The following is a 26,472-nucleotide window of genomic DNA, read 5'->3' as shown; positions in this document are numbered from 1 at the left end:
ATCAAATAACTTCCTAATATGCAAAGAAGCTCCATTTAAAAACACAGAAGCAGCCAATTTTGAAATAACTTCATGCGGTCCTTATATGCAATAAAATATAACCTTCATGAAAGCATGGACATCATATGGCTTGATCACTCCTATATACCCCCCCCCCCAGAAAGATGATTAATAAACACTTGATAAATAATGAAGACTCAAAAAAGCATTATGTATCTAACGAAATATATCTTGTTTTAAACTTTAAACTTTACATTCATTTTCTATTTAAATATGGCCAAAGTACCAGTGCTGAAAAATCAGCTACAAAATCTTACATGTCACAGTAATCACACCATAGTGATAAGCCAAAATTCTAGATCTCTTATTTCCATGGATTAAGTATTACATCTTAAAGATATAATACTCACAAATTGCTAAAGATGCAGAACTTGCATAATTTGAAAAGAACATACAAATGACACAGTAGCATATTGTTCCAAAAGGTGAAGCTAGGAACAGATACATACTTTTTATACTTGGTATTAAAACAAGCATCAAATGAAATATACCATCAGCCACAAGGTAAGTATGTGACCAACAATATTTCTAGGTAGGAAAATGACTATGCAGGAGACAGTATACTGAAAAAGATTATTTTGGTTCTGATGGAAGAGGACCAATAAAAATTTAAAACTGCATAAATGAGTGAGGCATCTTTTTTGGATGCACAGATTTTTTTTGGCAGGCCCAGACTTGTGTGGCTCGGTTCAGTGCTATGCCAAAGAGAAAAAGCCCAGAGGTGTAGGGGTTCCTTGGTGATGTTTTACTTTGGATAATGGGTGTGCAAACTGAATACCCAGGACTCTGCATTTGATTTTTTTTTCCTATCCCCTTTGTATGGCAACCAGAAAAAATGGTATTTTCAGAGTTCTATACAGTCATGATTAATATTATAAAAAGGAGATGTTTGCTTAGAACAACAAAATAGAAGTGTGTGAATACTCATAATGGAGATGAAGAATTATTTTTGAGGACCTCACTTTTGTTTTTATTTTTTGGCTTTTTACTTTGAAAAATTTTAGACTTACAGAAAAGTCAAAAAGTAATTCACAAAGTTCCTGTATACTCAGCTTCCCCTAGTCTGTTATAGTACATAACAACTATCAGAACCAGGAAATGAACATTGACACAATACTATTAGTTACGGATCTTATTCAAATTATGCCATTTTACCACTAAAGTCCTTGTTTTGGTCATGGGTCCAATCCAGGACCCCACACTGCATTTGATTTCCAAGTCCCCTTAGGTTCTTCCAATCTGTGACAGTTCCTCAATTTTCTTTCATCTTTCATGAATTTAACATTTTAGAAATGTCAGTTATTTTGTTGAATATTCCTCACTTTGGGTTTATCTGATGTTTTCTCATGATTAGAATTAGATTATGCATTTTTGGCAAGAATACCTGGAAGTAGTTGTGCCTTTTCAGTACATCATTGTCAGGGAATACATGATACTGATGTGTCTTATTCCAGGGATGCTATCCTTGATCATTTGACTAAGGTAGAGTCAACTGGGTTTCTTCATTATAAAGTTAATATTTTTCTTTTGCAATTAAAAAGTATCTTGAGTGGAAATACTTTTAAATTATACAAATTTTTCATTTCTCATCCTACTTCCACCCACTAAATTTGAGCATCCATTGATGGTTATTGCTTGCAACAATTATTACTATTGTATTTGTCTAATGATGAGTTTCTATTTTCATCATTCCATCTACACTTATTAATTGGAATTCTACTATCAAGAAGAATCCCTTCTATCCCATTTATCTATTTATATCAGCATGGACTCTTGGACATTTATCCTATGGGTTCTTATTCAATACTATTATTATTTCTTTTCTTGCTCAAATTATCCTAGCTTTGGCCATTGAGCCTCCTCCAGTATGTCTCCAGTATCCTTCTAACACATTTCTATAATTTTTTTCAACATTATCTTACTTCTGGTACCATAAGATGCTCTAGGCTCATCCTGTATTTTTCTTACCCCAGCCCTGGAATCAAACATTTTTTCCATGGAATGTTGGTTCCTCTTAAAAAATATTATTTAGAAATCAGTATCTGGGCACCAGGTTTGCTCACTGTTGTGTGAGTTTCACTGCTTCTGGGTCCTCTCAGTGGACAGAGCCAAAAAAGATACGGACGTATACTCACATATACACACATATCCACGTTTATTTCTGTAGCTGTCCATCTGTGTGAAAACCATGAATTCATACTGACATTTTCAATTTCAATCCACCACTACAGGATATATTCTAATCCTTCCCCTTCACTCATTTCTAACTACATTCTCTGACAGAGAGAAATCCGGCTCTCATTACCCACAATATATTTACACAATATATACAGCAATTTCAAAATTACCAATCCCTACCTCTGTGAGGAAAAAAAAACCTTATTAACTAATAAGTACAGTATTTGTGTATAGCTCTTTTTTTTTTCCTTTAGCTTTATAGTATCTAGAAATGTTTTCCAAAGGTACTTGGGTTAATTCTTTTCTTCTCCCCTCCCTTCAGGGTGGGAATATTATTCATTTGTAATACAGTTAGGTTCATTTGTTACTATTCGTATTGTTTTATTTTTTTTCCACATTTGGATTAATTTTAATTATTTACATTTTAGGCATATAAAATATTACTAAAGTTTAAGAATCAGAGCTATTTAAAAAAGGTATATTCAGGGAATTACTGCTCTCTCATTCAGCCCTATTACCCTGTACCCAGCTGTCCTTTCTTTCCACCCTGTTCCCACCCACTCCCTGAAGGTAACCAGGGAGGTAGCCAGTCTCCTTAGTATCTGATTTAACCTTTCTGTATTTTTTTCCATACAAATGAGGAGATAATCTTCTTTCTTACATGAAGAGTAGCATACTACAGATGATCTTTGCATTTTGTTGTTTTCATGTAACAATATAGCCTAGAAATGATTCCGTATCAGTTCAGAGACAACTCTCCTTGTTTTCACAGCTGCCTCATACCCTACTGTGTGCATGCGCCACAGCTTATTCAAATAATCTCCCATGTATGGGCATTTCGGTAATGGGTGTTCCAAAATTTATAATTATAAACAATGATGCAATGAGTAATATTGCATACATATGTATTTTCATATGGTTGGAAGCACATTTTCCGAATAGATTCCTGAAAGTCAAAGGGTAAATATACATGTAGACTTGTTTTAGATGTTGCCAAGTTCCCATACAGAAGGGCTGTACCCACCAGCTATGTATGAGAGTGTCTCTTTCCCTACAGCCTCAGCAAACGTCTGTCATGCTGTTTAACTTTTGCCAGTCTGATAGATGAGAAATGGTATCCAATAGATGTTTTAATTTACATTTCTCCAATTATGACTTAGTTCAAACATCTTTTCAAATATCTAAGGTCCATTTTTTTTTATGTTTTAAAGGAATTGATTAATTGTATTTTTTTCCTGTTTATCTCTTGGGTTATTGGTTCTTTGTCCCACAGTTTTTAAGAATTCTTGGACATTAGCTCTTTATAGTCTATGTTTTGTTCCAGTTTCTCAGCTGTCTTCTGAAACTATTTTCTGCCATGCAAAATGATGTTTTAAATTTTTATATAGTCTTATTAATCTTTTAATGCCCCTAGATTTGAGCCAGAGTTAGAAAGCCTTTCCCATATTGAGGTTAAAGCAGAATTTACCCATGTCTTCTTTTAGCACTGGTATAGTTTCATTTTTTACATTCAGATATCAGATCTATTTAGAGTTTATTCTTGTGTATAGTATAAAGTATGGATTTGATTTTATCTTTTCCTAAATGGCTATCCAGTTGTCCCATCACTATTTATTTAAAAAGTTCATCCTTGACCCAGTAATATGAGATATCACCTTTATCACCTGTTAAATTTCCATATGTGTTTAGGTCTATTTCTGGACTTTCCATTCTGTTCAGCTGGCCTCTTTATGCGTTCATGTGCCAGCTTCACACTATTTTTATCACAGAGGCTCTACGGTATGTTTCCCTGTTAGGGCAAGTCCTCTGGTTATTCTTGCATGTTTGTTTCTCCATATGAAGTTTAGTATTAACTAGTCTAACTCCATAAACAGTTTGTTGGAATTTTTTTTGGAATTGCATTACATTTATAACTGATATCTTTTTAATGTTGAGTGTGCCTCTCTAAGAACAAAGATGTCTCTCCATTTGCTCAAATCTACTTTTATGGAAGACTTGTTTTCTAGGCATATAACTATACCACCTTAGAAAATATCAGGCACACAAATGGTGCTAATAAATGCTTGCCTAAATAATTATATTAAACTTCTTTCTGTAATAAAATGTTCTTCAATTCAATACATTGCATAAGTACTTGTTTTGCTCTTATTCTAAGCTTAGTACAAGTTAAGTCTATCAAATGGTTTAGCCCATTTGAAGAAGTTTATAGTCTACTTAGAGAGACAGAGTCCCAGGCAACTTATTTAAATAATGTTACCAAACGCAAATCTTCATGCCAAAATGTTGGGAGGAGATGGTGAGTGCTACAAAGGTTCAGAAAGGGAACTGACCAAAGTGGTATGGAGCATTACAGTTTGCACAAAATAATAATAATTAAGAAACACTGATAAACTATACCTGAAAAAAATAAAAATTAAAATCAACAGAAAATCACAACTGAAGATAGACATTTTAATTAGCATCTCTGTGTACACTGTCTACCTAGTAAGGTGACCTCTGATACTCTGCTGCATTTTATTTCTTATTACTATCTTATTAATTTTGTGTATATATCCAAGTATGATGTTACTGTAAATCCAGAATGTTCTATGGGTAATAAAAGGTTCTCATTACCCTCCATTCTGTTGAGGCTGAAGAATATCCAACAGAAGCTGTTTAACTTCACTAGGTGACAGCTGATACAAGTCTCTGGCTGGCTTGTCTCCACCACGGATCTGTAGTTCATACTCCATAGCATGAATGATCCACCTGAAACAAAAGAGGAGAAGCATGAATCAATAACTCTTGAAATAAAATCATCTCATGCTTCTCATGGCAATGCTCCTGTTAACAGCACTGACCCATTCAAAGGGGAATGAAGAAAAGGCCATCTGAATTTTCTAAACTGCTGATATAATTACTTCCATCAAGATTATGTGACATGATCAGATTCCTAAAAAAGAGGCCTGCTCTTGCATATGTGGTTAGGTAGTAAACATGAAAATAGGTAAGTACTTAAAGCATACTGTATACAATAGCTGCTACACTATTATTTTCATTATACTAGGTCTATGCAAAAAACAAATAGGATAAAAACAATTCATTTTAAGAAATGGGTTGAGATATGCTATTATAGAAATGTTTCTTTCCCAGGAAGGACACTTTCACCTATTTCCTTTATTTTGCAGTCAATCCCTTGTGATTGGAGGGCACAGAGAAGAACCTGACTTTGAAATACATGGACGCAGTTAGTTATAACTCAATCATACTAATATATTAGAGAACACGCTTTATTTAACAAATACATTTCAGAAAGTCTTCTTTATAGATATTTAAATATAGATATTTAAATGCTGTCCATGTACCTATTCTTAAAGAATGTATCCTTTAATAGATATTTAAATGTTGTTCACAAAATATATATATATTTTTTTTATTGCAGAAGCTTTAATGTAATTACTTAGACAAGCATTTATGGAGTACTATTTGTGTGCCTTGTATTTTCCAAGGTCTAATGTTTAATTATTTTATATGTAAGTTATTTTACTTTTTAATTCCAGAAGCTTTTAATAAGTACTTATACAGTTTCATCTCATTTCTTTCATTTACTGTATTGTGAGAAAAGAACTCAGATAAACTAGTTATGCAAACCAAAGAAAATCATGGAATAATACTGTGCCTTAGGGAACCAGAACTCTACACACCATTAGGAAGAGCTAGGGAATTAGTTTTACACAGCAGATTCCTATGCTTTATCCTTAAATCCTTCAGCGAACACTTAACAAACAGAGACAGTGCAACTCAGCAGCTAGAAAGAAAACAGTGTGGTGGTTCCTCAAAACATTAAAATTAGATCTACTCTATGACCCAGCAATAGCACTGCTAGGAATTTACCCAAGGGATACAGGAGTGCTGATGCATAGGGGCACTTGTACCCCAGTGTTTATAGCAGCATTTTCAACAATTGCCAAATTATGGAAAGAGCCTAAATGTCCATCAACTGATGAATGGATAAAGAAATTGTGGTTTATATACACAATGGAATACTACGTGGCAATGAGAAAGAATGAAATCTGGCCTTTTGTAGCAACGTGGATGGAACTGGAGAGTGTTATGCTAAGTGAAATAAATCATACAGAGAAACACAGATACCATATGTTTTCACTCTTATGTGGATCCTGAGAAACTTAACAGAAGACTATGGGGAGGGAAAGGAAAAAGAAAAAGTTGAGAGAGGGAGGGAGCCAAAACATAAGAGACTCTTACAAACTGAGAACAAACTGAGGGTTGATGGAGGGTGGAAGGGGGGGGGGGTTGGTGATGGGTATTGAGGAGGGCACCTGTTGGGATGAGCACTGGGTGTTGTATGGGAACCAATTTGACAATAAATTTCATATTAAAAAAATAAATAAGTAAAAAATAAATACAATTGTTTAAAAAAAATGAAACCAAAAAAAGGAGGTGTCGTCTTCTAAAATAAGTAACTTAATTTTTAAATGCTATCATTCTAAAATCCTCCAAAACTTGAGTTATTAAAACTGAACATTACTTATCACATTTACCTTTTAAAATATTTAGTACCAGAAACAAAGATAGTTGGAGATATACAAATTTCCCTCAGGCTTCTTCCTTCTGTTTACAAAATCTCACCAGTTCTGTGAGCCAAATTATAGAAAACATTGCACTCAACAGTCACCAAAGAAACAAAGTGACCGTCTTTCATTCATTCCAGCACAAATGAATATAATTTATCTGTCAGATTATTAAAATACATTTATTCATTCAAAAATATTGTCCAAACTAATCTTTTTAGCTTGGAATTATTCAAAGGACTAAAACATAGCAAAAGTCTTAGACATAAACTACTATACAGCAGTCAGAGACAGAGAAAGTAAATTACCAAGTGAGTAACACAGTGCAAAAATTCAAAAACATTTAATCCATTTTTAGAACTACTAATACAAAAGGGCATCAATTCCTTTGCATGAGAATGTCTCACTTCTTACCCTCATTCCCACTAACAAAGTCATCAAATCTGATGTGACAATTCCAATGTAAAAGCACTTAACGCAAGATGGGGAAAGCAAGCAAGCAAGCAAATGTGGAAGTTCAAAAAAATGAAGGTTGTCCTTGGACCACATCCGTATAAATTCAGTCTGTCTAAAGAACAAGGGACATGCCTTACTTGCCAATAAGCAAATGAGAAAGTGGCAGATACACGACTGACCAGATCAACCTTCATATGTATGAAGGTTTGATTTGAGAATAATGAATTCTTCAGCGCTGCTGGAAAACTATGAAAAGGTGGAATAGTATTCCTATATAGTCCTAGGGATAACCTTATCCTTCTAAAAACTCTCTTGTTGTGAGGTTAGTAAGCATATTGTATATGTGTTTGTATTTTTCTTTCCAACATGCCCCAATCAAGGAGTGAAATATACAATGAAGTATACGGAAATCTGACATCATTGGTAAACCAGGACAGCTGACATTTTTTGAAAACATGCCATAAAGAATATAACTAATTCATAGCCAGAAACAATTTTAAAAATAATCATTTTAAGCCTATTTGAAGATACTCAGTGTTTGCCAAGTTTGCTGTTAAACAAGTGAATGAATAACTCTCTGCAAGCATTTACTAAGCCATATAAGAGGAGATGGGAAAATTGCAGGAAGGGACTTTTCTGCTTGATTCATATTAATACAGAGAGAGTGATGATTTCATAAGGCAAACTGAGCTTCCTATAGAAGCTGGAGAACAATGACTCACTCACTCTACCCCTGAAATAATCAGAATAGAGGTAGGGGAGCTCCATCATCTCACTTCCTCACCTCATATCAAATGTCAAAAACAAAGACCATTGAATGAGTATCAAGCCATGCTAACGAACTCAGAGCTCTAATTACCTCCTCTTTCCTTTACTGCACAAGCAATGTTACAGTCTAGTACCTATGACATCAACGGCCTTCTCTAAGCACCACATGTATGATCTACAAACTCAGTTGTGGGCATCAGAAGACAAGACATGCCTAAATCATAATTACTTACAGAGGATGTCCTGGCAGTATGAAAAGCAGAGATGAAAAAGGCTTGATAACATATATCCTCAGGGGTTATCTCCTACTAAAGCCTGACTGACAGACCTAGAGCAGAAAGCAGTTGATTGGAGGTCTTTACAGTAATGGGCCTGTCAGGAACTTGATCTATTTCAACATGAAAGCTGGAGCACAAATCAATAATGAGACAGCAAATCAAATCATTATCAGACTAGAATACCATTCCTGTTAGCAGGTTAATTTTGTTCACAGGAGTGCCTATCGCAGTAATGTTGAGAAATCGCACTGGCAGGATTAACCTTGGAAAAAAGAGAAAAGAAATACTGGTTTAAAGCAACTGAGGCAGTGGGTGATGTAAATAAATAAATTAAAAAAAAAAAACAAACCCAAAACCTCAGAGAGAAAGGTTAAAACAGAGAGATAAAAGTATACATAGGGCTGAGGAGTTCCAGGTATGTGTGCTGTGACTAAGACAAATGTCCTTATATCTTATGTCCATTCAGCCTAGGATATAAGGCTGTGTTTGTATTTTTGGGATTTTGGGAAGAATATGGTGTTAAAAGCTAACTGAACTATCAATCTCTTTATTCATAATCAATAAGAGAAACAATAGTAAAAATTTTGATGTCAATGAGTCTGAAATGCTTTAATTAACTAAGGAAGTAAAACAAAGAATGTTTTCTATAACACTACCCCCTTTTTTTTTAAATCATGCTGCAATCACGATAATACACAAACGGGTGACTTAGAGGAGCAACAAGTTTAACAATTTATAAGAAACTTGACATTCAAGGACCCTATAAATAAATAATTTGCTCATCATTAAGCAAACTAAAACTTTCCAGGAACTAATTCAAGGTAAATTCTTGTAAAGAAACATGTGTTTGCTGCTGGTAGTAAACTAACACTCAAGGAAGCCATTCACTTAAGGGAGCTGAGGTCTGAGTAAAACTGATTAGGATAAAATGCAATAAAAAGATATTAAAAAGATACAAAAAGATCTTTCAGAGGGACACTATCAAAAGCTCCACAGACAGGATAACTGTGCTGCTCTAATGTTGTCTACATCCCTAGAATAGAAACAAGGTTCCAAGACCTTTCTGTCAATGTGGTAGAAGAGCACTATGGGCACAGGTGTTTGCCAAGTATTTCATGAGGGAAGATCAAGTGATGGAGGGGTGAGACCATGTCAGATGGCAGCAGAGAATCCAAAAGGGATTTTGACTTAAGGTTTCTGTGTGAAATGCTTGGGGATCATTTGCATTGGGTTCTCAAGGAGAAACAACCATGGCAGAAAGGGATACCTTGAGGGTGAATGTATCTTGTGGGATCAGAGGGTCTTTGCAAGCCTAGGACTGGAAGATATGAGAGAGAGAGAGAGAGAGAGAGAGAGAGAGAGAGAGTATGAATGTGTGTTGGATGTGAGAGGTTCCTTCTTCTTGGCATTTATGGCATGTATAAAGATATCCCTAGAGTCACCTGTTCTCCAAAAGCCACATGATAGAGGACCTCAAATTACTCAATGTCACAGAAATAATGTTGAAGCTTTGCAAAACATTTTCACATTGCTTACCCAAAATCCCCACAATCCACTGAGGAAGCGAAAGCAGGGATAGCTTCCTTATTTTATAGACAAGAAAGCTGGAATAGGGGATGGGGAAACATGAACACTGGAGACATTCACTCTAGGTTCAATTCCTGGTTCATGGTCTTGTGACCTTGGGCAAGTTACTTTGCTAAATTTTCATTGCATCTTAATGCATTTCTTACAGTGTACAAAGGGCTAATTTAGAATCAATTCCAAATCATCCCCATTTGTTTGGTCTCATGATGAATAAAGGGGCAAAATCTCATTTCTCATATTAACTTCTAACTATTCAGGCTTTTTGGTGTGCCTCGCATTGTACAATGCTAAACTGTACTGATGCCAAATTAGAGGAGTGATAAACAAAAGACAAATAGCATCCGGAGCCAAAGTACATCATAATTGCTACATGAATACTTGAACACAAAATGGGTCATAAGTGGAAATCATGTGGAAGACACCATAAAGGCCATAAGGTTTTAGAAAAACATCAATGACTGTTTCCTGAGAAAACAGCAACAGTATACATAAGTGAAAGCACACACGAAGTACTTAAGATCAAAGAACAAGAACTTTGGAGTCAGGCAGATCTGGGTATAAATCTCACTTTGACATACTGGTTTGACTAAGACAGGTTATCTAAGCTCTGAATCCCGGTTTGTTGATTTTAAAATGGTACTAGTGCCTGCCTCAAACTTGTTGAATGGATTAATCAGATAATATATGTGAGTATTTTAGCATATTGTGTAGTATATAATAGGCATTCAATAAATAATTTCTGTGGTTATGTTGGAAGAACAGGTGGAAATAGTTTATCACAGTGAACTTCTGAGTGCACTAACCACATGTTTGTTATTTATATGGGTATCCCCTTAGATCCTTATTGGGAATGCTGTTTAGAGAGGTACCATTATAAAGCAACTCATACCATACTCTGATGTGATTAACTGTACCACTCAACTAATAAATGATGGTGAAAAGTGCTATATCCTTCTACCTTCTACATGTATGACTGCATTTTCATTTAACAAAGCCCTATTTAACTTGGTAATATCCTGAAGGACACAACTTGTACAAATCAAGGGTATTTATCAAAAGTAAAAGAGTCCTTTATTTCTTTATTTAATAAGCACAGAGATATGCTATCTTTTATTTTTCCTAAAATCCCCATCACTGTCTATCTGAATCTGCTATCTGAATTTGCTTATAACCTATATATTAAACAATGCTCAAATTTTATTGAGCTAGACCTGTGAGCTAGACCTGATACATACAGGAAGATAAGATGTGGTCCAAATCCTCAGCAGAAGTAAATTTCTCAAATAAATTACACGTTTTTGAAAAAACAGACTTCTCTCCAACTGAAAATGTACCAGTATTTAGGGCTGACCCTGTGTGTCCCACGTGAGAGGGAAATACACATTAATGAGTTAGGCAGGGACACTATTAATACTCAAAATGGAAATATAATGCCATAATTAATTCCAGGATGAGGTTCAGGACAATGAATAATTAAAGTTTCATGGCAAATCTTCATTAGGAGGTTTTCTGCTATCATTAAATACTAAGTCACATGCTGCTGTCCTGACATTTTTATTTTGGGTGACACAGTTTAAGGAAAAAAGAGTATGTTATTTCTCATGGAAGGCACTAAACATATAGAGTAGCAGATACCAAAAAAACCCAAAAACAAACAAAAACAAAAACAAAACCAGGAAGAAAACTATTTTTAGAATAAACATATTTCATTTCCATGAAGAGAAAGAAGCTTCAGGTCAGATTTGAATTCAAGAAAGGAAATTCCAATGGGTTTTTGGAAGAAAATAAATTAGCCTAAAATGCTGAATAAGCAGTAAAGGAAAAGTACTAAAGGCTGAAAAACACAGCACTGGAAGTAAAATCTTGGGAAACCGTTAACTTTTACTCCAAGGCTTTGTTTAGACCTCTGCCAGGATGACTATCACTTAAAGAGGCTTTCCTGAATAGAACATTTATTACAAAGAATGTGCTTTGGAAGAGTTATAACCTTTGCTTCTCAGCTTCAGAGCAATGCCTGAGTCTGGGACAATAGAGTACTTTTAATACCTTGTATGGATACAGAGAATCACATTTCCTTTCATTTACCGACAACACACAGACAACATACATGAAAGACTCATTTCTGTATCCTTATATATAGTCAAGAGGTTGGAGTTAAAAATACTAGAGCAAACACACCGAACAAATCAGGGTATGACTCAAAGTCTTTATAATTGATTTGGAATACCTCTAAATCTTTGAAAAGAACAATTTTAAGAGATAAAAATTAAGGTCAAGTTCTATGCTGAGTAAACTCACTTCTTGATATCAAAAGAAAGGGGACCAAAGATTGGGAAATTCACCTGAAATATGTTATAATTGAAATCAGGCAAAAAGTTTAAAAATAATAATCTCAAATAAAAAACTTGAAATAAAACTGAAAAATATAACTTAAAAGTAGAAATCTAGAGAATATAACAGACACTAATTTTATTTCCATTTTTCAGATATTTCCCCATATATACATATATGTGCAGTATTATTATTTCTCTTTTATTAAAAAATGGAACAATACATTTGCAACTTACTTACTGTTTCACTTAATTTATCTTGGACATTTATAAATGTCAGTATAGGCTTTCTCTTGTTACTTGTAATGGCTGCACGGCATTTTACTACATGGCTATCACAATTTATTTAAACAATTTGCTAGTGATGGATATGCAGCTTGTTCCCAATGTTTCACTCTTTCAAACACTGCTGGAATGAAGAGTCCTGTAAAACAGGTCTAAATTCCTGGAATGAGAATTGTTGAAACAAGAGGTAGGCAGATCCTGCCAAATAAGCAACTAGTTTTTTTATATGTAATTTTTTGAAGGAAAAACTAGGTAATCATTTCTCATAAAGTGCTTCATACTCATGTGCAAAACTAAAACCTTAGTTGTAATAGTAAACAGACAAAAAAGGTAGGAATGAGTAAGTCAAAATAGAGAAGAAATGGCACAAATGAAATGAAATGAAAGGCACAAATGAAAAGATAATCTAAGATTGAATTAGAAATAAATACAGCATAAACCCTGAATATAAAAGATATATCTATACTAAATGAAAAAAGAACATTAAAGGTAAAAAGATAGAAGACAGTATACTAAGCTAATAATGACAGAAAAAGAAAGCAGGTATGGCAGTAATATCAGTCAAAAAATAATTTGTTATGCACACTCAAGTATTTACAGATTGAATGATATGATGGATTTGTTTTAACCTAGAGGGGGTGTTGGTAGGGTGGGTCATAGGTAGGGCATAGGATGAAATTGTTGAAACTGAGTGAAAGTATGGGCACATAAGATTTTATTACTAGTCTCTACACTTTTGTAGATGTTTGAAATTAAAATATTTTTAAAAGAATTCAAGTAGAAAATAAATGGCACAAGGGAAGATATATTTTTAAAATTATAAAGTCCCACAAACAAACAAAAATACCCTTTAAAATATACAAAACAAAACTGATAAAAATGCAAGGAGGGGATAAATCCATAACTAAAATGAGAAATTAATATGTTTCACCAAAAATCAAGTAGGATAGAAATAGTAAAGATACTAACAATACATTTATATAATTAGGAAGTTATACACTTATTCATACTCACACACACTCACATATATTTGTGTCTGACAGACTATATATTCTTTTTAAACACTTAAAGAACATCCCTCAATTGGCCATATATTAGATTACTCTATATGTGCAGTATTGTTTGATTCTTACAATTACAATATATTCATGTATGTTACAATAAAAATATGTTAAATAAAAGCATTTATACTTTATTTGGTTGTGGTAGTGTTTTAAAACATATTCTCTCATTTCATCTCACATAAAACAATGAGCTTGGTATGAAAGTGAGGCTAGAGAGGCTCAGCATCATTTATCTCAGGTCACTAAAGTGGTAAGTGGTGGCCAGGACCCTCAATTCTGAATGCTGAAGCCTCGTCAACTGGCCCTACGACACTGCCTCATAAAATTCTTGATTAAGAGGATTCAAGGTTGTCAGATCCTTACTTTTAATTTCTCCTCCAAACAGAAAATTTATGATTTTAATAATTAAAAATTAGATTCTGGTAGAAAATGGATGCAGCAGAATATTGTTAAAAGAACAAAAATTTTACCTGAGTGTATATCTTCCTCACACCCAATTTTACTGAAAATCATTCTTCTCTTAAGCCTTATCCATTTTATTTATAGAAAGTTTTACAAGTATTATGCTTATGTTTTGTTGTTGTTTTCTTTTTAAAACATGATGTAGCTGTTTAAATCCCTGGAGCTTGATTTTACCAGAGAACAGTTACGTCGTTATGTCTAACATGGGAGTTAAAAAAACAGGAAGATTCTTTCAGTTCACATGTATTTATTTCTTCAAACCACCAGATGTTGCCTCTATTATTTCAGAGAAAGATGTGCTTTCCTAGATACGCACCAGGCCTGGGGTAGGCCAAGTCTGTTGGAGGACACCTTGAACAATTCTGTTTACGCAAACACAAAGCACTTTACTCACCCAATTCGTATTTTCAGCATGCCACTGAATAACTCAGGGTTATTGGAGATGATCCAGCCAATATGGATGACCAGTTCTTGCTGAATGACTGCCTCCCTCTCATCATGGGTATTACACTTGTAATAGATGATGTTCTTAATCACTCTTGGAGACAAAGGATTAGAGATAACCTCTTCTTCATGCCCAAAGGCACCCAGAGTTACCTATAAGTGGCAGAATTTTATTGCAAAAACTTCCTAGCTACTAAAAGATAAAAGAAAAAAAAATCAAGGCTCAGGATGACTGGCAGGCTGAAATTACTCTATGCGAGCTAGGGAATTAGGTAGAATAACTGTTCCTGCTATTTATTAAAATGGCTTTCAAAGCGTGACTCCCACTGGAGTTCATGATGGCTCACAGTCTGGTCTAAAATATGAGGGCAGGTAAGGGTCCCAGTTAGGGGAGTGAAGGTGAGTGGATAAAAGCAGGGAAGGAATATAAATAACTATTAAGAGCAAATTATTCTGAATGACTTTAGTACTAGAAACTCCCCAGAGAAACCAAAATACATTGGATAGTTTTACTTTACTGCACAGTCTATACAATTTAGTATTTGAGAGTATATTTTTCACTTCTTTTATATTTTCTCATGTGGAACTTTTGCTCTTTAACGCCACTATAACCTTTTCAAAGGCAGATGCAAGGTCATATGGTTCTAGTGTAGCCCCCACTTTTCTTGGCATAGTGTTAGGCACCTAGCGAGTATTAAAATACTTGTTGATGTATCTCTCACCTGTGGAGAGAGATAAATGAGGCTGCCCACAGGCCTAGGAAATGAGAAAGCACAGAGGGAAATGACAACAAATACTCAAAGCAGAGAGTGCTGCTGAAGCTGGCAAGAGGAATACTGGGTTTCTCTCTCTCCTCTCTCCTTGGCATCTTGTCTCCCAGAAGAGTCTGCCTTCCCCCTCATTACCCTTCTCCTTCTCTCTTCCATGGACAGTGCACGATTATAAGAGGCAGGAAAATGAAGAGCTTATCAAAGGGCCCTTGTATTTTCAGAGATGAGGGAAGAGAGCAGAACATGGGGTCTTTTGCCCCTACTCTGTGATGGAGTGAAAACTGAGAACTGCTGGTTTATTATATCACAAGTGGTACCAACCAGTTAGTCCAAGTGCAATTACTTTTATTAAAATGTCAGTGTGTAAAGAAGAAAACAAATAGAAGGCACATTACTGCCTCTGGAAGCATTGACGACTAAACCACTATTTCATTCCGGAGAGCTTGAGGTGATCTGAAAGTGCTTTGTTTAAACAGTATTAACTTTCAGCATTTCATGAATCAGCGAATGCAAACTTTGCTCCATTCTCATTTCTTTTTTGTAAAGGGGTAAGATGCAGTCAGTGAATGGACTTCATGCACCTGAACTATCAGCCTCCCAGGCTTACTCAGCTCTTAAGTGACTATTTCCCTGGGACATGTGATGGTCTGATGGGCAATGGTCCAGCCACAGCCTCAGGACAGGTTCCAAGGCTCCGGGATATGGGGAGCAGAGTCTCAGGATCACAAGCTGCAAGCGCCTCTATATAATGCAAAGAATGGACATGACTAACCTACCCTTCTCCAAGTGTCAGGTGCCATTTGGAGACGACAAAGATCTCCAAAATCCTCTCATCTATTCATAGACAGTAGAATTAATTGTATTTTCAAATATACTACAGGGACCTAAAATCCAAGGTAAAATAGCTTCCCAAAGCCGATTTACTTTCTTTCAGAGGTGGTTCAGTCCAGGGCAACAGTATGAGACTATGGCTGGAGGTGAGGACTGTGGTGAGGAAGGGCACTGGATAAGGTACTTCCTGTACCTTGGTCTATGTAGCTGACAAATGAGGATGAAAATTCTACCTCTTAATAATTTGGAGAAAATAGAGATAATAATATACATGAAAGTGATTTAACTTTTTCTTAAGGGTTTTAATTAGTATTATTGCTTTGTTATTGTTATTAAATGCTACAGGATAAAATAACTTACTATTCTAACATTTCAAGCTGGATGTCAAGATGATATAATTTCAATGAATTAAGAGCCCTGAAATGTAAGCAATGGGCTGATTCTATTAAAGAAGGTTACAAGTATTTCATATTATTAAAGCTTATTATACCCCTAGGTTAACTGTCAGGAAAACACAATAAAGCACACACATTCCCAAAGAAGAGAAAAAAAGCAAACAGGTTTTCATTCCAACCAAATGGTGGTTCAGCCAGGTAATTAGAGCTTATAGAAAACAAAACAAGAAATGAGCAGCCACATTCCACATGCACAGGCTCAATTCAAGCCACATTCATCAAGTGCCTACTCCAAGCCAGACCCCATGCTGGGACAGGACCAGACCTGGGCCCTGACTTCCAGGGGTTCACAGCCTACCCTGGGGTAGAGAGACACACATTGAAATGAACTGGAATCCAGGGCAGATTGTGAGAAGTGTCATAGGCCTGTTTTGAGAACCCAGTGGAGAGAAGGGCCGCTGGTTCTGCGATGGTTCTGTGAGAAGTAGCTGCTGAGAGCTGTCCCTTGTGGGAGTGGAGGAGCTACAGGGAGACGTGGCTCAAAAGGTTAAGGATCTGGGGAGTCAGTGCATTTCTAAGGGTGAGAAGACTCTCATGTGGAGTAGAAGGAAAAATGTGCCCTTCACTATTCACCTGTCTTTGCCCTGCCTATCCTAAACCTGTCTGGAGTACCTCAGTAGGAATTAATCCATTTTCTGGGTCAGCATCTTCACTGATCTAAACACAGGAACTCAAAATCACAGCTCTAAGGTACAGCAGGAAAAAGGAGTGGTCTACTTAGTAACTGTGCATTTTTAAGACCAGGTTTTGCTTGGGGAAGGAGCCTTCTGTAGAAATGCTCGAGCCATTGTTAATATGGTTGAGAGGCCTAGAACACTGAGGCTTGCTAGATTTAAAAGCAAGAGTCCTATCCAGAAACTTGTGATTGTGACCAAGTGACAGTCTGAAAATCAGATACTTACCTGTTTTCCCTGCACTAAAACATTAGTAATGGATGGGGCCAGGCTGTCCACTACTTTACTTAAAAGACTTGCTGCACAGCGCACAACCGACCTGGGGGCAAAGAAGAGAGCACGCCAGAGGTTGACAAATCTAAAAGATGATGAATGAATGGGGTCCCTGATGGAAGAGACTGAAAAATGTGCAATTAGGTCCTCACATAATAATTTGGAGGAAATACTGAGCCTAAGACCCTGGACCTAACAGCTGAAGTCTCCCAGACTGCAGACCATCCAGAATTAGGGAGGGATTCCTCATCCTCACCTCTGTTACCAGCACTGTTCATGCCATTATCAATTTAAAAAAAAGAAAAAGGGGGCCTAACCATGCCTTTGATGAGGAGTAGGAGGAGGAATTAAGTGAGTATTCTGACTTTGCATTAAAAAATTCATTATTAAGTATGTCACTGGTAAATGTCATCTATTCCTATAACCACTTTAAATCATGTTTCTTTTGGTACCTAGATAACCAAATCCCTGGATTGGGGACTCTCTTAGTACTCAATTTTAGGAAGTGACACAATGAAATACCAGCATTTTTTTCCTGATAAAGCCAGAATGTTGGAGGACGGAATTCACACTGCTATTTTTACATTTCTGGAAAAGTCTCAGACTGTAGAGAGAACAGATTTTTTTAATGCATGGCACATGCAATATATAAGACATTTTTTCCCTCAAAAGTAAAATTCATGTGGAACTTCTAGATGAAAAAAATAAAATGAAAATATAGGTTTAAAACTGTTTTCCTGTATTTCAGGATATCCATGGATGCTGTCCTATAAAAAGCATTTATATTCTTTAATCTCAACATAGATGGATGAGTAGAAAATTAAGTCAATAACTGATAAAGTTAGTGAAACAAACACTTCCTACTTTTAGAGACACTTTCGCCCACACACTTGAAGACCAAAAGACATACTTCACCCTCAGAATGCAAATAAGCCCACACGTTTCAAGCAGCTTGAGTTTTTCCACATTCTGTGTGTGTTACCTGTTTCCCATGTACCAGAAAAGTAGTAATGTGTGGGGCTATAGAGGAAGAAAATTTCTGGGTAAAGGCAGCCCCATAGCGTACCGCCAACCTGGATGTGTCAGTGGAAAGCCATAAAAGGGAAAATACAGTAAATAAACTTACAGGCATTTGTTCTTTTAAACATAACAGCACTCTAAATATGTGCTAGTTAATGCTTTATCTACAATCCAAGTATAATAACATAAAGCAAAAACAAGTCTGCTTAGCAAAAAATAAGACTATAGACCACATTTGAAACTTACTGGCTTAAAGAAACATCTATTGGCTTATATGCCTTACTGTGCTGAGAATTTACAGTGAAAATTTGAGATTTAGTGAGAGGATTATTATCTTATTTCTCCTGGGTTGGAATAATATATTTACTATAAATCATAGAGTTGAAATACTGCTAAGAAATTGTTTCGTCAAATCCCCTTAGTGATTAGAAATCTGAGGCTTATTGAGGTTATGAGAGTTTCTTATCACATTGCTTGAGATCTTTTTTTTTTCAAAATGAGATAATAATGGGTTGTTTAAAAAATACATGTACTCTTACTTTCAAAATGTTAGATTCTTCTAGTAAAATGGCTATAATTGCTTCCAAATACAGAGGGCTATGCATTTAGGCATACCTACCCCCACTGTGAATTGAAACAATTTTATCTCAACTTACCTAATTTTTTTTTCAGTCCCTGGGAGACTACTTTTGCAGAACATATTAGTTATTTTACATGAAGCAACTGTAATCACTGGGATTCATTCTAACTTAAGTGGTAAGAGAACAGCCTTCTATTATTTTTGCTTATGATTAAATGAACCATTGGTCTCTTTTCATGGCCTTCTATGACCACAGAATAGATTTCCTGAATACAAAGTAGAACCTAAAGCACATTGCTGGGACAGAGCAGGTGCGGTGTAGGAAAGACTCATTAGCATATCACTCCAGTGAATATGCTCTCTAGTTTCTATTCCTATGGAGGTCTTTATTCCCAGACATCATTTTTAATATCTTGGGAGAGCCATGATACAATGGAATGTAGGCAGGTCCTTAGAAAGTAGACAGAATCATGGCCATAACCTTGGAGTTTAAAAGTAAAAATTTGGGGCGCCTGGGTGGCCCAGTCAGTTGAATGTCTGACTCTTGATTTCGGCTCAGGTGATGATCTCAGGGTTGTGGGATCAAGCCCCACGTTGGGCTCTGCACTCAGCATGGAGCCTGCTTAGGTTTCTCTCTCTCTCTCCCTGTGCCCCTCTCCCTCACTCACACTCTTTTTCTCTCTAAAATTAAAAAAGGGTAAAAATTTGGATAAATAACCATCTTTAAGATTGGTCTATTACCTTTATGCCTTTAAACATGACAACACAAAAAATAAAACATAATGACAAGGACACTGATACGAACCAAAGCTTTTTGCTGCCAGCTCTTCTATAGACTCTCTCAATGTGATCAGAAACGGTTCCTAGACATTAGATAATAAAGTCTTTGTTGAAAAAAAAAAACCTTTAATTAAATGCATAACATTTATTCTCCTTAAAAATATTACTCTTGAATTTCATTTTTATTCCACTAGAGTTAATACATGTACATCCATTAGTATTCTGAACTACTTGACATATTTAAATATGTAACCCAAATATATAGTGTGAATGTCCCAGCACTTGTTACTATTTACTTTGAGTATATGATTTTGGTGAGTACTTTATTTCTTGAAATTTATTGTCTTCTTAATTAATATGCAATCTAAATTTTTAACAATTAAAAATAAGTTATTTTAATTTACTAAAGAAAATAAACAGAATGCAGCAAATTGCACAAATACTATAGACTCTGAATATATATGATTCTTCATTTATTTGTTTCAGAAAACTTTTATAGAGACTCTGTTATGTGCATGATCCTTCCAATATATACTAGTCCAAAAGACACCACTGGACTTCATTCTTTGGCAATTTACATGTGGTCTGGCCTCAAGACTGGCTTGTCAACAATAAATTAATCATGGTGACAGGAGAGAGTAGCGAAAAGAAAACAAGGATAGAGAACAAGATCTTTATCATTTTACCATGAATATATTTTTTATAGCTTTATAACAAATTGGATAAAATTATATTCAGATTCTGTAGATGCTTATGATTTTCAATGTAAAAGATTTTATAGATTTAAAAACTCAATCTTTCAAATATCTAAGCAAAATATGAGTATTATTCCTGATTATAAAAATAGTTTAAAAAGTAATTCTCTCAGCATTTTCATTATAAACAATTTTATATAAACTTTGTTTTATTTTAAAGCACTACTAAAATAGCCATTCTGAATTCTAGGTTCCTAATAAAATGTTTGCCTTTTAAAAATCCTATTGTTTTAGTTAAAGTATGAATTTCAATCAATGTCCTCAATATAACTGGGATTCTGCTTATAGTTTCAAGACTAATTAAAAACATGAAGTCTTCTGTCTGAAATTTGTTGAAAGTTGTTCTGCCTTTACTCAGTTAAGAAAATTAGGACTATTCAGTTGACATGTATAATATTCAAGAAGTTTATCTCTTAGCTACAATAATGTAAAAACTAAGTAGACCTTATCTGAATACACAATTATGTTTGTTTACTACCAAAACTATAAGTCTTATTAATTACATTGCTGTTCAGAACACTGACTCAGTTTCTAATCCTAACCAAATCAACATGCCCCTTTAACAGAGGATTTTCAGATGAGCCAAAAACTTTGAGTATCTTGGAATGTATTCTATATTATTCTATATAATAAAATGACAGAAGCAGATCATGATATAGAATTCAAGACTCCCTTAGAGTGACTCAACATACAAGTGTGGGTTTCAGGGATAATTCGGTTACATCCTTAATGCAGAATGGACATGATTAGAAATGATTTATTTTTGTTAACAATGTTTAGAGCACAATTCTATTAAATATCATGTTCCATTTCAAATGGCTGCTGCAGACCATAAAGGAGCTAATTTTTATAGCTTTAATGATTCAATATTGTTCTTAAAAACAGACAGAAAATAAAACTGGAAACAGAAACTGTCAATAAACAACTATGAAAGAAGTCATCAAAGGTTAACAGTCACAGGCAGAATGAGGCTCTAACACCATTCAGACAATCAGAGAAACAATCAAGAATCACTGCATGAAAGCAATTTAGGAGTTCATACATCAGTCTATTCTACTCTAGGGGGTATGAATAAACATTTTCCATTTAAAGGTTAAAAAAAAGCATTTAATGGAGGATAAAATAACATAACATTTTAGTATCTATTCATAAGGTATATTTGATATATACCCAAGAATAGAGAGATCTCATTATTTAAAAATTTTCTGTTAGGCATGTATATTTACCTTCCTTGGTGATGAAGTTGGGGCCTTCTCTTTTGAGCAGTATACCCAGCAGGATGACTTGGCTAGCCAGACAACTGCAGTCCTAAAAACACAAATCACTGTGAGTAACTGGAATAAAATGGGTACAAAATTTACCACAGAAATGTAACCACATGATGCAGAGAGGAAATCTGCCATGGAATTGTTACTGATCTGCCAGATCTGCCAGATCAATTGTTACTGATATATTACCAAGCATCAGATGACATTACACAACTATTTATCTAAGGTGTCTTGGAGACAGAGAGTAGACAAGTTGGCTTCCTCATGTGGTAGTATTTAATAATCAAATTTTCCAGTAAATAAGATAAGCAAGGGATAGAAAATGTCTACAAGCACTAATACTTGATTAATACTTGATTCTGTCACTCTCTGAGAAATTTGGCCACGCCATTCAACCATTCCCTTTTGTACATTGCTTATTCATAAGTGAGAGACCATGTTGCTATCAACCTATTATGAGGAGATGGATAAAAGAAGACGACATATATAGAGTGCTTTATATGTATTATGACACTATGCTATGTGTTTTATGCCTACCATATCATACTCATGGTAATGGAGATCTATAGATAATGTCAATCAATAACAAGGACTAATAATGTCTGGAAAGATATATATTTAACCTACATGCTCAAATTTGTGGTATAGCCCAACAAGATGTCATAGTATTTTAGTTCTATCATTAGAATTTCATTTCCTCGAATAACTACTATACTCCACTCTCGCACTACCTCTTTTAAAATGCAAATAATCTTAGGGAAGGTAAAAATTAAGTTGGTAACATAATATTCACATGGATGTGGTCATAGGATTGCTTTCCACAGTGACTGAGAAACTTACAGCAAACATTAAGACCTAAACACTAGGGTAGGAGAGGAGATCTAAGTTGGGAAAAAGAAGGGAAGTGTGCTAAAAGAGAAGTCTGGAGATCCCAAAGGGAATTATTCCTGATGTAACTTCTTTTTTTTTTTTTTTTTTTTTTTTTTAATTTTTTTTTTCAACGTTTTTTATTTATTTTTGGGACAGAGAGAGACAGAGCATGAACGGGGGAGGGGCAGAGAGAGAGGGAGACACAGAATCGGAAGCAGGCTCCAGGCTCCGAGCCATCAGCCCAGAGCCTGACGCGGGGCTCGAACTCACAGACCGCGAGATCGTGACCTGGCTGAAGTCGGACGCTTAACCGACTGCGCCACCCAGGCGCCCCCTGATGTAACTTCTTTAATGGCTCGTACAATACCTTCATACCAAAGGCAACCCAATTTGACCCTACTCCTTAAGCATGTTTAAGACATCCATGCTAATGTCTTAACAATGAGAACAATCTCTCTCATTACTGCCCCTAATATAGAGAGGCCATCTACCCAGGCACTTTTATCTACCTTCTCTGAGAGGACAAAAGAAAGATGGCTTGCCCCTGAGAATTCCTGCCTGCCAACCTCACTCAGAGCCATGTGGGAAATACATCTTCCTCACATTCAGTTTTTGAAGAATTTCATGGGTGGGCTTGTTCTTCCATTCGGTAATGGCGACATCTGGTTGCTGTTCTAGTTCAGGAGTACTGGAGGTACTGCTTTGTCGTTTGACTTTTGAATGTTTGGGAAGCTCTAGTTCCTCAAAACTCTTAAATTCTGGAAGCCTAGAAATTAAAAGAAAAAGTTTCAGGTTTCCTGTATTTCTAATTCTAATTTCCTGCTTTTCTAATAAAAACCCAAAAGGACTTACTCTTCTGTGTCACTGATTCGTAGGAAGTCAAGTTGTTCTACTACAGCTCCAGATATTAGTGTCTGAAATGTAGTTGAGAAAAATCACAACTCTTAAATTCATGAAGCCATACACTTATAATCTGTAGTATGTAATACTTCAAAAAAGTTTACTTAAAAAACTACACACAACTCTTTTAAGTAATTTCTTAAATGAGCACTCTAAAATCAGATAAGTTTTCATATACAACAAAACCCTCTTAAAAAGAGATCACATAGGGGCACCTGGGTGGCTCAGTCAGTTAAGTGTCCAATTTTGGCTTAAGTCATGATCTCATGGTTTGTGAGTTTGAGCCCTGCATCAGGCTATGCACTGGCAGTGCAGAGCCTGCTTGGGATTCTCTCTCTCTGCCCCCCCACCCCCTCAAAATAAATAAATAAACTTAAAAAAGAAAAGAACATACAAATCAAGCTACAAGTTCATGGGTCATAATAAATAGGAAAGTCAACATGAAAGGAACTGTATTTTTTCTCTATTCTTAGAAGTGTGGGCATTTACTTTTAAGCTAGAATTAAAATTCAGTACCTATTAAAATGTTTAAAAATAGTGTGAAATAAAACAACTAGAAATGCTATAATTGTTTTGGGAAAAATGATGTGAAATTGCACTATGAATTCTGTTACCATAATATTTCAGGGACATCCAATGATGGGATACTGCCAATCTCCATTTTCAGGAACATTAAGGTGTTGATTATAGAGGCCAGTGCTTCTCTACATTCTGGCAACCCATATTCAGATTTTATTTTTCATTAGTTCCTGATTATAGGTTAGCAAACTAAATAAGGCCAAACTCAAACACAGTTTTTGTTGGTCCATGGTTCATGGGTAAAGAACATAAATGAATGATAACCCACAATGGTGTTTTTAGCAATATGTGTCATTTTTAATTATCTGATGAACTGTCAGATAAAATTGAGAAATGTACTGCATTAAAAAAGCCATAAGATTATTATTTTAAAAATAAGGTTATTCTTTAATCAAAACTGTCTTATATATACTACTTTTTTTGTTTTCACACTATTCTTTTCAAATATGAAGCAACATGACACAGGAAATGTTTCACTTGTTGGCTAACCACCCAGAGTTGTGCTGCCTTCTCCTCTACTGGAAACTCATAAACAAAAGTAGATCATCAATCAACAAATACCCACTACAAATGTCAGGATAGACATATTACCAGCAATCATACTAAAGTCTCCTTGCAGAGTTTGAGTGAAGAAGGCCAAACATGCAACCGATCTGCACATTTTCATGTGGCCCAGCAATACTCAGGGTCTGAGAACAGCCTGTACCTGGGCAGATAGCAATGTTGAGCATAACAGAAGTCTGTTGAGTGATTATTTCCTAATATTCAGGCTTACATCTCCACATCTTACTCTCTGGTTTGTTAGACAAATATTTATTGAACACCTACCATGTTCCAGGCACTCAACTAGGTATTAAGAATATAGCAAGAATAAAATACACAAAATCCTTGCTTTCTTGAAATTGACCTTAGGTATGTGTAGGAAGTAGACAATATAAACAAAAAACTAAATATGTTCTATCTGATGATGTTAAGGGCAAAGTAGAAATAAGAAAAGTAGAGGATGGGAAGTGGGGTGGGGGAGTAGGAGGAGGGTTTGTCATTTTATACAGGTGACCAGAAAAGCCTTCTCTAGTAGGGTGACATGTAAACGGAGACTGAAGGAAAGATGGTAGTCAACAATATCGATCTTAAGGAAGGATGTGTTGGGCTGAGGGAATAGCAAGTGCAAAGGTCCTGAGGTAGAAGCATGCTTGATGTGCTTTAGGAGCAGTAAAGAGGAGAGTGTGGATAAAGTACAGTAGACAGGGAAGATCATTAGGAGATGAGGTCAGAAAAAAAGGTCCAGATCATGGACAGCACAAAGACCACTGGAAGGACTTTGGTTTTCATTTTAAGTGAGAGAAAGTCATTGGAGGCTTAGGATATGTGACATAATCTAACTGTCTTATGACCAGGCAGAGTATGAAGATGCTAACTGTCTTAAGGCCAGTAGGAATTTAGGAAACTGCTGTAAAAATATAGGTGAGGTATGATGGTAACTTGGGCCATGATGTTAGTGTTAGAGGTGATGGAAAGTGGTTAGATTCTGGATATAATCTGAGGGTAGAGAAAACCAGATTTGATAATGGATTGTAAAAGTGTAAAGTATGAAAAAAAGAGAAGAATCAAGAATTATTTGATGCTCAAAGCTAATAGTTAATTCTGAAAACATAAGAAAAATCATTTTAATATTTTCTATTTTTAGTCTATCCACCCTATGTACTGATTAAGCCCATAAGGTAAATGTTAATAGGCAAATGTTAAATTCCATTAATAGTCTCTAGAGCTTTACATTTTTTTTAACATTTATTTATTATTGAGGGATGGAGAGACACAGAGTGTGAGCAGGAGAGGGGTAGAGAGAGGGGGAGACACAGAATCTGAAGTAGGCTCCAGGCTCTGAGCTGTCAGCACAGAGCCCGAAGTGGGGCTCGAACTCATGATCTGTGAGATCATGACCTGAGCCGAAGTCAGTTGCCTAACCAACTGAGCCACCCAGGCACCCCTCTAGAGCTTTAGATAAAAAAAAAATCAGTTTGTTAACAGAGGCTCCTAAATTAGTTTTATAAAAAAGCTTTACTAGGCATTAATACTTTAGTTCTGATGGTAATTAAATAACCTAATATTATTATATATATGTCAAATGAAATATAATATTCAAAAAGGTATCTTGCTCTGCAATACCTAATTCTATCCTATGAAGATCCTTTCTAGCTGAACATTCTACCGAAGACTGTACTCCATCCTGTCAT

General features: G+C 35.5%; 1 protein-coding gene across 7 annotated transcripts in view; it reads right to left on the bottom strand.

Annotated features, from left to right (window-relative positions):
• The window catches only part of PHKB (phosphorylase kinase regulatory subunit beta), a 259,181-nt gene that overhangs the window by 8,088 nt on the left and 224,621 nt on the right, over positions 1 to 26,472 (bottom strand). For 6 of the 7 annotated variants that reach the window (XM_042920506.1, XM_042920510.1, XM_042920507.1 and 3 more), the window contains 7 exons: positions 23,612 to 23,673; positions 23,363 to 23,525; positions 21,848 to 21,929; positions 19,892 to 19,949; positions 17,442 to 17,532; positions 14,434 to 14,636; positions 4,852 to 4,986 (listed from right to left, as the gene is read on the bottom strand). In XM_042920506.1, the coding sequence (XP_042776440.1) occupies positions 4,852 to 4,986; positions 14,434 to 14,636; positions 17,442 to 17,532; positions 19,892 to 19,949; positions 21,848 to 21,929; positions 23,363 to 23,525; positions 23,612 to 23,673 (794 nt within the window). Of the gene's footprint in view, positions 1 to 4,851; positions 4,987 to 14,433; positions 14,637 to 17,441; positions 17,533 to 18,468; positions 18,560 to 19,891; positions 19,950 to 21,847; positions 21,930 to 23,362; positions 23,526 to 23,611; positions 23,674 to 26,472 lie in introns of all 7 variants that reach the window. The other variant, XM_042920513.1, reaches the window with a different exon arrangement.

This window comes from Panthera leo, chromosome E2, assembly GCF_018350215.1.
Source record: "Panthera leo isolate Ple1 chromosome E2, P.leo_Ple1_pat1.1, whole genome shotgun sequence".
In the NCBI taxonomy this organism is placed as follows: Eukaryota; Metazoa; Chordata; class Mammalia; order Carnivora; family Felidae; genus Panthera; species Panthera leo.
Note: the sequence above shows the minus strand (reverse complement) of the source record. Positions and strands in the feature narration are given on the sequence as shown.